The sequence below is a fragment of the Parambassis ranga genome, chromosome 1 (genome assembly GCF_900634625.1).
Source record: "Parambassis ranga chromosome 1, fParRan2.1, whole genome shotgun sequence".
In the NCBI taxonomy this organism is placed as follows: domain Eukaryota; kingdom Metazoa; phylum Chordata; class Actinopteri; family Ambassidae; genus Parambassis; species Parambassis ranga.
Window position 1 is genome coordinate 11,225,455 of NC_041022.1, and position 17,468 is coordinate 11,242,922.

The 17,468-nt window shown below is 42.2% G+C and overlaps 1 protein-coding gene and 1 long non-coding RNA gene across 5 annotated transcripts in view; both read right to left on the bottom strand.

Annotated features, from left to right (window-relative positions):
• klhl5 (kelch-like family member 5) overlaps positions 1–17,468 on the bottom strand; it is a 37,095-nt gene that overhangs the window by 16,490 nt on the left and 3,137 nt on the right. For 2 of the 4 annotated variants that reach the window (XM_028416620.1, XM_028416626.1), the window contains one exon: positions 2,352–4,105. The exons of 1 other annotated variant lie outside the window; for it this stretch is intronic. In XM_028416620.1, the coding sequence (XP_028272421.1) occupies positions 2,352–2,968 (617 nt within the window). In that variant the 5' untranslated portion in view covers positions 2,969–4,105. The remainder of the gene's footprint in view (positions 1–2,351; positions 4,106–17,468) is intronic. One more of the 4 variants, XM_028416615.1, reaches the window with a different exon arrangement.
• On the bottom strand, positions 7,416–8,258 carry LOC114442865 (uncharacterized). Its single transcript, XR_003671387.1, has 3 exons — positions 7,873–8,258; positions 7,572–7,656; positions 7,416–7,453 (listed from the first exon to the last, which is right to left on the bottom strand). It is a non-coding gene; the product is annotated as an uncharacterized LOC114442865 (long non-coding RNA).

A 17,468-nucleotide genomic window follows, 5' to 3' on the forward strand; every position in this document is an offset into this window, starting at 1 on the left:
GAAATCGCACCCTTTTAGAAATGTGGAGGTGTGTGTGAATGCAAAGCACAAGCTGTTGCAATCAAACTGTCCTAAATTGCAATTTTCTGCATGAATATTCTCTCAGGAATAAACAGAGAGGGAGCTCCACAACAACACAGAAAAGCAAAAATCTGGGAAGGTCAGTGTGACTCGTGGACAAAACAATGCATTAAATAAAAAGCAAGATAATCATAAGTCATTCCTATGTGTAGTTTGTCTTTGTCCAGGTCTTGACAGCTTTTTCATAAAAAAAGCAACCATAACATGAGACTGATGTTCATGAGTACATATACTCACTTTAGGCTTGTGTATTTGTGCTGCTAGCAGCAGTCATCTTCTCTCTGTCTCTCTACCCAATCTGTCAGTCTCCTGTCCCCACGTTTTTCTCCAGCTAATCTAACCATTCACTCACTTCATTCCACCTCATCCCATCATCCATCTCTGCCTCCATTTTCTCTCTTGCCTATCCTGTTCTAAACCTCCAAGGAGGCTTTTTGGCTAGCTTTCCTGCCCTCGAGAGTGAGTGTGTGTGTGTGTTTGTGTCTGTTTGCACAAGTGTGTATGTAGATGAATGGTGTGGCTAAATACTGCCAGAAGAGATGGCTTTGAAGTGGGGGAATGCTGCCTTCCAGTCCCCTTTACTGAGCCTGGCAGGCACTCAACATGGACATAGAGAGACAGAGAGGACGAGGAGAAAGAGAGAGTGTGTCTAGGGCAAATCAACACCATGCAGCCAGATTTTTTTAAACCCCTACACCAGGCAAGGACACTCAACCAAGTGTCATTTAGTCTTTCTCCCTGTCACTCGCTGTATCTCTCTCTCTCTCTCTTGCACATTTGCACACACATTTCACACACTAGCCAGGATAAAAAGCAGAGGGCAAATGAATGGCTGAGGGTGGACAGAGCTGAACATAGGACAGAAGGAGAGAGGAGGGGGTAAGTAAGAGAGACACAGCAGGATTAAATGATTGGGGAAAGCAGGGGTGGGGTGTGTGAAAGTAAAAGGGGAGAGGAGGAGATGAGTGGAGCAGAGCCTTCAGCCACTCTGGGATTCTGTACGCGTCCCTTCCCATGATCCCATTTGGGATTCTGCCACCCGTGTTCTTGGAGTATCATAGTGTTCACAGGAGCTCTCTGAGGGAGAGGATGAATTGCATACCAGAGGACATAAACACATACATATACAGTACATACTGCGGAACAAACAATGCTCAGAGCTGCACATTCAGTAAGTAAAAAAACAAAACAACTAATCTCTGTGTTGGTATGGCAACCATTATATGCATGCCTGTATCCATGTACTCAAAATCCATCCATTTAAACTCCTATCATCTCTTTTTGCCTATGCTAATGATGTGTGTGTGTGTGCATGCATTACTATTAAGCGGAAGTAATTTTCTGTGTAAGCGCTGCCAGACTTCCATCATCACAGAAGATATGACATCAAGCCTTGCATAACAATAGATATTTTTAAAACCATATTTCTCTCCCTGTCCCCTCACAAACACAGAAATATACACATCAGCACTAAAAACAAATGGGGACAGAATAAAAACACCGATCAGTTTTTTAAAAAATGGATCTGTCATTGCTCTTACTGAAAGCTGTTTTTAAAATTGCTTTGTGTGCGTGGTTTATGAATCATTTATATTTCCTGATGTGTGTCTTGGGAGCAGTATGATAGGAGGCTTTCTGATGCATCATTTTGCCATCATAGTAAACAAACCCACTTGCTGTATTCCTTCCTTTACATTTCACATTTACTGCTGCATTATGATAAAAACATGCATATTGCACAAAGGCTAAGTTATCATCCTCTAATTGGTTGTCTTGCTGTACCTTTCAACGCTGTTAATTAAATGTGTTTTCACACCACCATGCAGCTGGAAGCCCCCTCCATCATACATGTGCACACAGACATACACAAACACAAAGGATTACCAACAATCAGAAAACAAAACCATGTGAATGTCAGCCGCAGTAGACAGAACTCAGCTTTGGAGTCATATAGTAAATATGAATCCCATATTCATATAAGTGTGCTATTTATCTTTGTGCATAGAGTCTGGTTGGTGAAGCCTCAGAAGGTTGTGGAGAGAAATCTATTTACACTTCTCACTTGTCCTTAGTGTGTCCGTGACACTGACAGGAGCTAAACACCTCGATAATGACAGTGATCCATCATATTACAGTCCTCTATTACTTCACTGAAAACATGTCAAAACTTTTTGTTCTGGTAAGTGGTTGTGGTTTTATCAAACTGCGTTCTCTTTAAGTTCCAGTTGAAAAGTCTTAAAACTACACAAGCATCCTCCTTTCGAGCGTACCTGCATGAGCTGGAGTCTGTCTCCGGGTGGTTGCCCTCCTCTGAGCCCGCCGCCGCCGCTGCTGCTGCTGCTGCCGCCGCCGCTTCCTCCTCTTCATCCCCAACATGAGCGCAGGGCTCGGGTACCAGCTGGGGCTGTGGGGCCTCGCTAGGGGGCTCCATGCTGGTCAACGGTCGAGAGCGACGGTGAGGCGGTGGGGAGCCCCACGACAACGCCGCGGCGGAGCTTCTACACTCTGGCTGGCTGAAGGAGCGGGGACAGGAGCTCCCCGTGGCTCCAAGTGCCGACCCTGCCGGACCGCCCCGACTCCCCGCCGGCTCAGCAAAGTTTCTGTTGCTGCCGTTACAAAGGTTAGACCCAGCGCTGCCGCTGGCCACCAGACCGCCGTGACTCCCCGCGCTGGGGTTCAGGCTGGCTGAATTCGAGTTGCTACAACCGCTAACTGAAGGTCCGTCTCCGGAGCTGCCGCCCGTTCTCCTCCCGGCGAAGTAGTCTTCCAGCGGCGGGGAGTGAGGCGGCGGGACCGCGGGGTGACCGAACCACCTCCATCGGATCCTGAGGATCTGCTTCACATCGAACTCCTTCCGCGAGGAAGAGCCCGAGCCGCTACTCGACATTCCAGGGCTCGACACGAGGAAATGGCGGGGGAGATCCCGTGCCGCTCCGCTCTGCCGTGAAAGCTGTACACCGGACCGCGTCTCTCTTGGCAACCGCACGCCCGTTAACAGCGACTAAAAGAAATGAGCTGAACATACCGGAGTATATACAGACAGAGAGAGGGAGAGGGAGAGAGGGAGAGGAGGTGCTGGCTTCTCCTCTCTGACTTTAACGTCAGTGCCTCCATGTACCAAAACCACAAACATCTGCCACAAGAACAAATTAATGTCACATTTCTGCCAAATAACTCAAGCCACAAACATCGATTATCAATCAATAATAATCCACCATCAGCAGCCAGTGTGGGAGAAAGTGTGGTTTGATGTTTGAGTTGATTATCAGATAATTAAATCACCAATCACACACTCAATCATAAAACATCCCATCTATAATAGTCCAATTTCAGTTTTGTGGTGAACAACATAATAAAAATATCTCCTCCGTACCTGTGTTTCCTACATCATTACATATTCATCAAAGACTCTAAAATGTAATGAGTCGATGGACACATCTTAATCATCCTCATTCTCAGCCTGTCTGGCTGCTTTCACAGACTCCTCTCAGTAACTCTTCCTCTTTGTGAGTCTTTGTGTGTTATTGCCTCTGAAAAATCACACTTTGTTTGCCATGCTGCCATGAGCTGACTTGTTGTTTGAGCAGATCATGAAAACAGTATAACCAGCTTTACTTGGAAGCTTAACTGGACCCAAGTGTCTGTGAAAATTACATTTTACTCGAATCCCAACCAACAACACACACGCACACACACACACTTTTTACATCTTCCTCCAGTCTCTCCACAAACCATTACTCTTCTCCATCTATTAGTACACTTTCCTTTCCACAGTTTTTCTTCTTGTTCCTCCCTTCCAGAGCAGCTATTCATAGTCAATACTCATCAGTGGGAGAGGGTCCTGTGGGAGCCATCCCATCCACACACCCAAGGCACCCAGCAGACCAGCCAGCCAGAACCTTCCTCACTTCCACACTAGCCCCAGGATGACTGGAGGATAGGCCGGAGCTATGGAGCTGTAACACAGTGTGTTCTGGATGGAGTCCCACTAACAGGAGGGGAGGGATGCTTTAGGAGCTCCAATCTAGCAAAAATCAATAAGTCAAACAGCCGAGGTCAGTTTGTGAATTACACAGATGGGAGATGTGTTACTCATGAATTGGCCCTGCAGACTAACAGCCAGGACCGGTGACTTGTTTTCTTCCATAAATAAATGAGAGAAGCAGCTGAATTCAGCCAGTTTGGCTATTTTTGGTTTTGTTTGCCAGATTCTGCAAAACAAAGGGCGTTTCTACAATATCAAGACATGCTGGTGACTAAGTGCAGAACCACCATGCTCTAATCTGATCAATATTACAACGTCAGTTCACACACAGACACACACACAGGCCAAGGCAGGGAGGGAACATGAAAACAAGCAGCGGCAGCAGCAGCAAGGCAAAGAAATAATAGGAGTTATGGATTATTGTTTTAAGCACCAAATTATGAAAAGTAACTAACATGTTACATAACACACCCCATAAACCAGAGGGTGTTGCCTGGCTGTCTCAGACTTCCAGAAAGTTATGCAGTCCGGGAGGATTTCAGGACGCAGTGAGCCAACACCTTGGTCATTCAGAGCTGTTTTGACAACATGCTGAGATGTGCACAGCTCTTTAAAAAGGACTGTTGTGTGTTTTTTGATCTATCAAGATCATGTCATGGATTTTAATCTAACTTGGTGCAGAATACAGGCACAAAGACCACTAAACAAGTCAAATGCACCGATGTTTAGGGATTACAGAGTTCAAAGTAGTTTTCTATCAAATATTGAATAGAATGGAAACTTTGTTACATAGCATTTCTTTAATGCCATTAATGTTTGTGGTGCACCAATAAGTGCAGTGTCCACTTCACTTCTGTCTTTGTATGACAGTGTGTATTCTGCATCAGTGTTAATCTGACCATGTTCCCTATTGGTGGGGAACATGGTCAGTATGTGTTCTGAGAAAGGGGAATGAATTTCAGATTTCATTTATGTGCAGCTGACTTTAAGAGCCCCTGTGTTAGCAGGTTATGCGGATAACTTTATGACCCCATCTTTAAAGTTTCTAGCCAGAAAAGCTGCTCCACCTCGGCTCACAACTGCTAAAAAAAAAGTACTTAGGGAGGAAACGACTGCATTTCCACAACACTCACGATGGAAATACCGTCCTGTTACTAAGGGATGCTGGGAATTGGGCTCTGAGGGGAAATGAAGCTGAGGAATAGTGGGCAATTCAGCCCCGGTCTCCTTCAGTTGGATCTAATCATTGGTCACTTGGCAGGAGCCTCCTTGATCCACCTATGGTTATTAGTCTCCTGGCTGGGGTAGTCCAAGGCTATCACTCAAAACTCTCAAGCACAACTTTACGGCTCTATACACACATATCAACACACACACACACTAAAGAAAATTACACCATGCAATCACATACTCACTTAATAAGCATCCAGTTTATGTGTATTCACATTATGCAAGAATGCAGTCACACACAACACATGCACACTCTGCAGTCCATAAGACTGCACAGACTAACTCTCACATAAATACACATAAAAACAGGTAGTTGTCATCCAGAGAAGGATGTCGTAAAAAGGTTTTATGGGGCCAGAAAGTGAAACATTATCTGTCTGGTCTGGCTGAGATGATCAGCTCATCTATCATGACTGATGTTCATCCTCCAACGATCATCCTCCAGTCCCTTTTCTTCATATTTTCTGTATACTCATATACTCATATATTCATATGTCTGCTTTTTTTCCTCTCATTGCATTGCTCAGTTTTAAAAAGATGCCCTTTTCCCACCTTCTCTACTCTTCTCCCCATTTTCCCTTACAACCTCCATTTCCCATTCCCCATCTCTGCTGTTATACTGTGCCACACAAGGGACTGTGAGTGTGTATGTGTGTATGCATGTGCATGTGCATGGAATTGAGGGACTCTGGTGTTCATTCCCCGAGGTGTAGACCTGCCTGAACGATGCTGCAAAAGCCCTCATTCTGTACAGCCTCACAGGCAAACACCTAACATGCGCATGGTGTTCAAAGCCTGCACGGCTCTGACAAATATGAATCATATGCCCGCTATACATTCTGCATGCATGCACACGAAAACACAAGGGCATACTTTCATTCAAGTCACAGCCCTGCATCATGCACAAACACACACACAGCCACTGCCTGCTTCAGATGTGTAATCGGAGTGTTGGCTGGTACTGTAGCTGCAGGCAAGTCCGTCCTTCAGGCTCAAAGCAGGTTCAGACTGGCCAAGCAAATAATTACCTCTTCACACCAGCCCCACCCAACACATGAACGAGCCAGGAAGTCTGTGTGTGTGTGTGTGTGTGTGTGAGAGAGAGAGTGTGTGTGTGTGTGTGTGTTTGTGTGTTGCAATTTAATCGATCTGGTGGCACAATAGTCACTATTACTGTGCAGAAAATGAATTTCACTCTGACAAGAGGACTTGAATGATGTGAGGAAACCTGAGGGGTGAAATTTTAATTCAAACTATAAAGGCAACAAACCATGATTTCTTAAAGAATAGGCTCCTCTGACTTATACTTGAGCCTACCTTTAAATGTGATGATTAGTAAGTGAGTAGTGTAATCATAACATTGCTGGTGTTTAAAAGAGCTAATGTAGCAGATCCTGCAGTCGTCTACTCCAGTCCATATCACCCCAGTGTCATTCGACCACCTCACAATTTAGCCCTGGATTCAGGTGTGTTGTGCTTAGTGCATCAAACGTGGTTCAAGCTGACAGCCTCAGGCAGGAGTGGCTCGAGGTATTTTATCAGATTTTTACACCACTCTGCGTCAAAAAACACAACTTCATTATATGCAAAATAGCACGCTTGTATTGTAATGGATGGTAATGGCCTTTAAAGTTAATAGAATAGAAATGCATTCTGCAAATCAGTGTCTTCACCAGCATATTAGTGTGTGTGTGTGTGTGTGTGTGTGTGTGCACTCAAAAAAATAACTCATTGGATGAACTTAATTAAATTGTGGGAGACTTTTCCATCCAATAAATATGGGTAGCCCCAACTCAAAACAAGTATGTTTATACAATATAATGTATAACCTAAACATATCTATTAAATATAATTTAAGTTAGAGTTAAATCAACTCATTGTTATTGTTGTTATTGTTATTGTTATTTGTGTTTTTCCAACCTAAAGATATAAAAAAATTATTATTATAAAATTACCTTTAAATTAACCAACCCCTTAAGAAAAACATGGCACTATACCTGGTTGAGGTCCTTTTATTTAAATGCAGCAGAAATAGAAACAGTAAGGTGAATAACATTCCTCCAGGACATAAACCTTTGCATTTCAATATACCAAATTAAGTTGGATGAAACGACCACATCGCTGGGCTCCTGTCTTCAGAACGTGTAAGCTGCCCTCCTATAGGGTTAAAAAACACAAACACACAACACCCATGTCACATACAATCCTGAGCATCACATAAACATGTGAATCTTTCATCAATATTGAAGTTCCTCCTTTGTTCTGGCAAACTTACAGAAGCTTCTTTGAGAAGTGGTTCAGCCGGGCCATGAATTTCAATGCAAAGGCTTTGTGATGATCCGCAAGAAGTCATCATTCACCTTGAAAACAGTAGTAGTACAAAACAGTATTTCTTTGTTGTAGTTACTCTCACACAGACTTGAATAGCTATAAAGAAATGTGAGTTTTCATTTTACATTCATTAATTACCATGGAGAAATAAAAATGTGATTTAGTAGTAGCATAATCCATGTATTGAAAGTACATCTGCATGCAGGCAGTCTGTGTATGGTGTATGATAAGCTGCAGATGCCTACCTGGTTCCAAACTGCACTCTTCACACATCCACATACAGCATCCTGTAAAATAAAAGAAGTCAGAAAAGAGTCAGATCACATTGACCAAATAACAATAAGATGCTGTAATTGATTACCAAGGATATGATTAGCTACAGTCATTAAGAGCATAGAATGAGATTATATATTAGAGGTATGCATATAATAAATATGTTAAAGATGTTATGCTGCAGCAGCCACAATTTCACAATGAAACAGCCCAATTTCAAATCTGAAAAGCCTCTGAGGTCCACCAAAACTTGAATCTGAAATCTAAACTCGTTTTAATCAAATATCATTTAATAGGTATTTTTAGGTTGAAAAATACATTATATTGCAGAAACGTACTTGTTTTGAGTTGGGGCTACCCATATTTACTGGATGGAAAAGTCTCCCACAATTTAACTGAGTTCATCCAATGAGTTCTTTTTACACAGCACAGACACACATGCAGGGAAGCAGGCACCCACCAGCAGACAGAATTCAACGTGCCTGTGTAGAAAACTCCAAGTACTGTTTACCACTTACCTCTGACAGCTATGTGACGCGACCATAGACGTTAGCTACAACGAATGCTAACTAATCTTAGCTGCTTGTGAAACAATGACTGACATTTCCTCTTAAACTCAATGTCCATTTATCTTAAGGTGTGCACATTATTTCACACAAAGATAATAAACTTATTGAATAGAAGACTGAAAACTTACCAACAGTAGTTTCAAGCGGAGGCGGATGACAGGTAGGACAGAGGCTGATCTCGTGCACATTTGAACTCATTCTGGTTAAGTTTGAGAGGGCCACGGGAGTCAAAGCTATTTGAATGTATGTTACATCTGCTAAACATATTTGGGTATTGTTGGAATTAATAATATTTTCACGAGACAAACAAATTAATAATGTTTCACCTCTAAGAGGGGCTTAAATTATTTTTTTGAGTGTGTGTGTGTGTGTGTGTCTAATCTGAATAAAGCACAGCAGACCACCTTCAGCTGGTAATTTCTCTCTTATCCTCCATCACATCAGTCAATAACAGAGCCACACAGATCAAGGCGAGCATTCTCTGTGGTCTTTGTGTGTGTGTGTGTGTGGTTGTGTATTCGGTTCCATCTGCATTCTGCAAGTGTGTGTTTTAGCTCCAGATAGGCTATGTTGTCCCAGTTTCCTGAGAAGTAACTAATAAGAGAGATGAAACGCAGCCTCAGATTTAGACCCTCCTTCCCTACAGCCTCTTTCATATCTCTGTGTTTTCACATGAAATACATTCTGCAAAGTTTTTGAGGGGATTCTGCATCCAGAGTTCAGTTGAGTGACTTGTCCATTTTATCAATGCCCCCTTTGCTCGATGTCTTTTGATTGCTTCCTTTAATAGCTTCCTCCGTCCATTTACTGATGTCCTCCTTCACTGCTTCTCTGATCCATTAGTCTTGTTGTCTAATTTTCTCTCTATAGTGTCTCCCCCACAAAAGATGGAATATCTATTTGCCAAGGGCTGGTATTAATTATGTGTGTCTCATTTGCAGACTAATAAAAGGTTTTGAGTGCAGATGCAGTCGATTGTAATGAGTGGAAGTAAAAGACAGCAGAAAGAGAGAATGCAATCCAATAGCTGTTTGATCTGAGACATGGGAACACAGCAGGCAAGGCTCAAAACACCCCAATGACCCACAATTACATCCATGCCTTGCACTGACACAGAAACCAACATGCACACATAAACACACACACACACTCATCATGTGCTGAAGCAGAACCTTCCATCCTGCTCCCTCTGCACTGAGCAAGACTTTGACACACTTTTACTGCCATGTTTTATTAACACAAATGTAGAGACAGAGAAAACGTGAGAGTGTGTGTGTATGTGTGTGTGTTTCCTACCAGCTCTGGGAGGCGGAATATACACATATTACACACATGCACTCTTGTATGCACACAAGGCTTTGGACTGCCCAAGTGTGAACCAAACTGGCCAATTACTTTGATCCATGCCTGTTGCCGAGGGAAGAGAAAATACTTTCTCTGTTTTCGCCCTAAAGTGCACCACCTGGATATGCGCACGCACACACATACACACACCACATACACTAACGTAACATAATGGCTTCGGTCTGGCTTGCCAGCTCTGGTCCCTCTAATTGCCTGTGAGGATGGAGAGAGCAGAGAAGCAGGAAGGGAAAATGCAAACTGCAGAATTTAACCACACATTTTGAGCAGCACTGTTTTGCAACACCAGTGCATGAGGAGGGAGCAGGATGGAAACAGCTGTGGCTGAGAAAACAATTGTTTCTGGCTCTCATTCAAACCAATCAAACAGCTTGTTAGGTCAACTCCTGTGCTAACATACAGCCATGTAAACCTGCAGAGGCAGCCAGGGATGTTTTGATCTCTGATGTTTGGCCTTGATGGGCATCTCTTCAACCCTACATTCTGCTGCTGTAGCACAAACAGACGTTCATGAGCTGATGTGAGATTATCTGACCATCACGTCAAACAATAAACTAATGTCCATCTGACAATATTCATACAGTATGGAGGCCAAACTCCATCTATGAATCTACTGTAGCACTGAATTTTAGTATACAATTATTGGCCACACCATTAATCCACATATAGCAAACACTTGTAACCATGCCTGTATTTATGCAATTCAGTGCTGAGCATTAGGAAGTGAATCAGCAGAGCAGTAGGTGCTGCCTCAGACCTATAGACTCCTATATTGACATATATTACACATCTGTGCACAAATTGACACAAATGATCCATATTCTTTGTCTCTATGTGTTTGTGCTTGTTGTGATTGTTAGCCGCTGTTAAAAAAATTGCTGAACTATGAAGTTTGTAGCTGCACCCAACAGGAGATAATACACATCCTGAATTATTGATGGAAATGAAAACAACTCTATATTTTCTATCGCTAACCGTCTGTCCGCCCTGCTCTCTCCCTTTCTCTCCACGCTGGTGGTTTAACAGCACTCTAATGACAACAACTCTCTTATGGTCCCTATTTGGTTTCATTTGCAAGCAGATGCAGATACTGTACAAACACACCACACACACACACAGACAAGCAAACAGTCTCTATTCTTATGTGTTGGTTTGCACTTACATGATGCACTCAGGTCTCAGGGCAGGTGGCAGGTGTAGAGCATAGCAAAGTGCATGCCATGCAATTCATCAACACTATACCACTGCCACTCCTCCCTCTCGCTCTCTAATGCTCCATAGCTCTTTTTCCAATTTCCCTACTGACATTTTTTTTCCATTTCTGTCCATCACAACAAACCCCTTTGTCTCCGTTATTTTCCCCTTTCTGTTTTTTTTCTCTCTGTGCAGCAGTGCCTTCTTTCCTGTTCACTCTCTTCCTAAATGGGCAGAGTGTCGAGGGCGGAAAGGAAGTGAAAAACACGATGGAGAGAGATGGAAAGAGAGGCAGAGAGAGAGCATTTATGGCCAAATAAAGAGCAGGCCTTAATAATTTACTCTGCCCTGCAGCCACAAGCCAATCACAGACTATTGCTCCCATTGAAATGATAGGAAGTGTCACAAGCAGTGAGAGAGTGATGGGTTAAAAAAAAAAAGTGGAGGCTGGGAGGCTGCAACACTGACAGTCCCCCGATACAGTGATAAATTATTTTAGGTGATACCAGGTCTAAAATCTTTGAAACATACACATCAAAATGTCAAGAAGACCCAGATGTCACCTCAACATGACGTTGATTTTTTTTCCTTACTACATGCAAGTTATTCTGAATAAAGTGAAATATTAATAGGACAGATGATGCCTTCTCTTTCTTCTTGCAGCCTTATTATACACTTTAATTACCTCCACAGTCACAGATGTGGAGATGTTTGTAATTCTGTGGCTGTAAACATGTTTATCTCAACTGTAAATTTGGACTTTTTAAAAAGGGAGTTTTGTTGTGATTGACAGCCCATCCTTATCAAAGGGTGATCATTTTCTGTGTTTAGTGACCAATACGGTCATATTGCAATCCAGCAAGTTGTGGGGATTTACAATATCATTTAATTTTAGTCATTTTCCTCAGCACTTTACACTAATATTAATTTTCTGACTACTGGTCTAAGATGATGAGTGACCCTTGTCATATAATCCTTTAGCATTGTCAGTCACACATAGGAAGTTGGTTTGTGAGGCTTAAACTTCCCTTTAACCTTAATGGATTCAACCTTGAGTACAGATCTGGCAGTGAAAACGATTTATTTTGGGCAATTAGACAGGTTATTCACAGTCAGCTCATGTATCGTTACAATTTACACCTCCACATGCACCCTTGTGGAGCTCCTAAAGTATTCAATGCCCCTACTGTGAAAGAAATAGAGAGTGCCTCAGCAGCATGTTTAGCCTTTGGATTAGACTGTGCAATATCCAGCGAGCTCTTGGATCGGTCAGTCAGAGGAAGGTCACCTTGCCCCCCACCAATCATTGATTCATATATCTATGAGACAGCAGAGACACGGAAGAGAGGACAGGGATGGACTGAGAGAGAAAGTAAACAGGAGATGTGAAAAAGGAAGAAATTATACATTATCAATGAATTTTATAATACTGGTTGACAATTGGCAGCATGAATGTTAACCTAACCCAAAACCAAACATGAGCTCACTACTCAGCCAAGCCACTCGACACCTCGTCAAGTCGCCTCTGTGATCAGTTTTTATAATAAAAACATAAGAGAAAAGAGACAGAGGTGGATGAGCTCAGCAACCGGTATGGTTAAAATGTAGGAGGTCACTGAGTGGAGACTAACCAGGCAGATCACATGTCCTCACATACAAATGACCTAGTAGGTCAATTACTAGTGATATGCTTGTTGTGACCACAGAGGCCTCAAGGAGGTGGGACTGTTGTTACTGAAACACAACTCCAGACTTTCATCCAGAAGACTAGAGCATAGAGTGAGATCTATGTCTTATATATTCAGTCATCAAAACAAATGCAGCTCTTTTCTGTCGCTAAGACTCATTGGCCATGGTTTGATTGGTCTGAACAGTGGCTGCATGGGATGTAAGTATACACCACAGCTGTTAGAGTAGGCACAGGCAAAGCTCTATGTGAAAGCTAAGGATGCATAAGGCCTGACTCTGTCATGTAATGCTTAGGTGAAACCTATATAGTAGATGTGCCTTTTGAAGAATACAGCCCCTAAACTGAGACACAGCTAAATCAGAATCAGAAACACGTTATTAATCCCAGGGGGAAATTACCGGTACTCACATTCCAGGTGCTCCATGCATGATAAGAAATAATAACAGGCTAAAATATAAAAATAAGGTAAGTTGCATAGGGAGTTGTACAGTTTGACTGTCGCAGGAAGAAATGACCTCCTGTGTGCATAGGAATAATAAGTATAAAAGCACCATCTGTCAGACTGGGTGGTGGACCGTCTGCATTCTAAAGGTGTGTTCCTGTTTAATTGCAGAGTAAAAGGAACATGGCAGGACGGGACAGATTTAGAATGAGAATGAGTGGATAGCAATGAGAACTAGAGGAGGAGCAGGCAGGAGGTCTTGTTGGATAGGGTAAGTAAGCATTAATCAGCGGTATGTGGGATAATTACAGGGCGGGGGGGCATTTAGAGGACGCTGACACTGCAGCTTATCAGCCCATGGCTGGCCTTCAGTGCTTCATATTTCAGCACATGGAAGCTTTTAGCATGCATCTGCTGCACAGAATGAAATCACCCGATGACAGGAGAGCATTTAGGATGTAGTGACGAGAGATAAAATGTTAATCAAATCATGACTTTTTCATGCAGTCACTAATGTATGATTATAATCTGCTATGCCAGGATTGATTATAGTTAACACAGACAGAACCTGCTTCCACTGATTGATGAGGAAAATCTTTTTTATTCTCAAAGCAAATGCGGGAAACAGCTGACGTCACTGAAACAGCCAACTTTCTCCAAAACATTTCCTCACTCTTTTTTCCATCAAATTCAGGACCTATGAAGTCGGTAATGGTGAAATAACAAAGAAGTTTCATTTTACTTCAGAAATGCTCCATATTTACAAATCAGAAGTGTTTTCATCTTTTAAAAAGCACTTCAGTCAATAATACTTAAAGGCCTCTGTAAATAGCATGGCTGCACAAATAACACACACACACACATCTATAAATTCCTCTATAAAACCAGCCGAAGGGCAGCTTAGAGTAACATCGTCTTTACCCGCCTAACAATGAGTCATTTCAGCCTGTATGGATTGCTTCACTTTTCTAAAAGGATGCACTGAAGCACTTTTCAAAAACACCCTAATGGCATTGTTTGACAGCAAACGTTTGCTAAAAGGCTTTTAATCTGCCAGGAAAATTGGCTCACTGTGATACAACAATCTCACTTATTAGAGATTTGGTGCTCGCAACACCTCATCATGACACTTAAAAGTCTTTCCCGACTTCCCTGAATTCACTCTTTTTTTGCCAATCTTCCTGCCCACTTGATGTTTTCGTTGTTTTTAAAGACAAATTTTACACCAAACATCTCTTCAGAGAGTCCAATTAAGGCAGTGACCACTTAAAGTGACAGATTGTGAGCGTCCTGCTTCCACAGCCACCCTCAGCATCACTCATGTTCCATTGCCAGAGTCCACCACCATGGCTACGATCACATCACAAGCCACGTTGGTCATATGTGATTTGTTTGTTGTTTTTCTGCTGATCAGATTTGTCTAGAGATTTGAGCGGCAACAGTGGAATTGTCTATAACTATTTAGCAGTTAAAGCTATAATGCTTTGCTTAAAGATATTTTGTTGACAGATGCAAAGTGCTAGTCAGTGCTGGTCAATACTGTTAAAGCTCCAAACAGAAAACACAAACCGGGCAGATTTCTGTTCATAATCCAACGATTCAACGTCTTCTTAACATATTGGCTCTGTTTTTCCCTCATCAGAACTCCCTGGACAGGATCAGAAACTTGAACATCACATCAACAAGGCTAGAAAACAAGCCGTCTATTGAAAAATTAATTTTTTTTAGGGATGGGAGAAAGGTAACAGAAACTATAAGCGAGAAAGAAATGAGACAGCACACTAGCTTTAACGGGCTTTGAAATGACAAAATGGTGACAAATAAGATTGACTCAAGTTCTTTCAGTAAAACTGTGTCTGCCACCGGGCCGTCTGCTGACCTTTGCCTTTGGACTAGCCAATATTTTTAGTTTTAAATCAGATTCAGATCATGTAGGAAAGACATTCTGTTTGGCGCTGCTTAATAGAGGTGTTTCATCTGCCCGTCATCTTTCACTGATGAGAGTGTGGACTTGGGGCAGGTGCCCAGATCGCCCAACACCTTATCGAAACACTGCGTTTGATTCATACTTCCCTAACAACCGAATCACATGAAAAAGTGATGGATACACTCTATTCACCAACCCAGATACGAGTGATCTGCCAGCTGTGGTGCACGATAAACTTCTGGAGCTCTCGTGCGATGCTGGTCTGCAGTCGGTCAGGGGACGAAGGCCTGTGTAGGAATATAATATCACAGTACCCGGAGCAAAGGAGATAGAGAACCCCTGTGCTGTATGATCTATTTATCATGATTTTTATTGAGCCTTTATTTTAACGTGTTTTATTGTGTTTGTATTGTTTTTATGCTACATTTTTAGTGTGTGTTTTTATTGTAACTGTCTGCAAGCCTGTTTTCCCACCCAGAACAATAAAAGTTAATGGTGTGAATTGTGTCCAATAAAACAGCTTAAAGTGTGAATTGTTCGTGTTAAGACGCATCAACATAAAGAGGATTTAAACCTGGGTTTTTTTATGTCAGTGTATTCTACATTCTATGAAATTACTACAATTTTGCTTAGAAAACTTGACGCACACACACCACTCTGCGAGCTACAGCAGAACGGCTCGTGTGTTCGAGATGCACGCTTCAAAAAAGGTGCAATCGGAGCACATTGATTTTCCCTCATGTTAAAAAGCTTTTATTGACATGGTATTTTCTCACCAGAAAGGTTACAGCAGAGGAGAGCCGAGAGGGAGAGAGGATGTGAAACAAAGAGATGCAGCTCCATGATAGCTGAGAGCTTACTTTACATTCACCCCACTTTAACCCACTTTAGCAGGTCTGCTTTTTTTCCTTTCAAAGTGCAAACCATCCAAATGCACAGAAAGATGTGACGCTAAAAAGCCTTGGAATTCAAAAAGAGAGCGCAAGCAAGGACCCTTTCTATATTTCTTTGATTGAACTAAATAGCATGGAAGGGAAGAGAGACATTTAAGAGCATCCTGTATTCAGGGCACAGACGCTTGTAAAGTACAGTGATTCAGAAAGACAGTGAGACGGACAGATTGGAGCACAGGGAGGATCAGCCTGGAACCCTTCATCACCTTTAAAGGTTCGCTCATAATGATAATCTCTTTGTGAAATATCGTAATTTCTCCATAAAAAGTCATAAAGCTTCACAGTGGCTTTGTCTCAGGAGAGCCAGATGACGCCTTTCTGCTGACACAGCACTAAATCACCATGCACTCCTTCCTCCTCCTCCTCCTCCTCCTCCTCCTGCTGCTCCATTTTAATGGAAAAACATGCTCACTGCTCATACCTCATTTCCCACCATTTCTCCCAGATATGCTGCTTTTTTTATGTCCTGCTTAAGGGTTTTGAAAAAAAGATGACATTTTCCGCCAGTCAACTAGAACTCCAATGTTTGAGTCTGGACTGATGAGGCATCACTTGTATAGCTAACGACCTGACAGAGATGAGATATTGTGCTTTTCCCTTCTGAGACGGTAGATGAGAAACAAGATTTTGACAGTCACATGATAATGGAGACAAAAAGGGGGCCAAAAATGGTGTTTTTCTCTTCTCATTACCATGTTGAGCAAGTTTATATTAGATTTGATAACTCTTTTGTTACCCACAGGGGGAAATAGTCAGTTTATCCACACACAAATAACAAAAGACAAACGACTCATATCACAGCACACAAACCAACACACAACAGTTAAAATGTTACCCTCTGTCTCTGAGGATGTCAATCAGTCTCAACTTTTCCAGCTCAGACAATTAAAAATCCCAAACATCAGTGACCTGTCAACACCTTTTAACTGCAAACAGGGTCCGACCTTCCAGCTGATGATTTCAACCCTCCTGCTGGTGTAGAAGATGAAAGAGAATTTCATACCACTGTAGCTACTGATGTCTTAGCCCAACAGAAAAACACGATTGTGTCCATTTAAAGCAGATCCAGGGATTAAGTACAAACACCACAGCAAGGACATGACAGGGAAGATCAAATATCTTACATCTAATGCCTGAAATACAGCCATAACCTGCACTAAGCTTTGTTCTTAAATATCCTTTCTCTTGTACCTAAATCCCTAATCTCACCAGAATGTTACATTCAATCTCTGAACTCTCTACATCAGACTCTGCAGTAATACATAACTCCAAAAATAGAATGCATACAGAGATTCTAGTTCAAGATGACAGTGCAAACTGTCAAAGAGTCTGACAGAATGTCTGATTAATGTTCATGATACTGAGCTAATCACTAGGCCGTGAGGTAAATTTAAAGACACCCATCGTCAGCATTTGTTGTGTTCATCATTA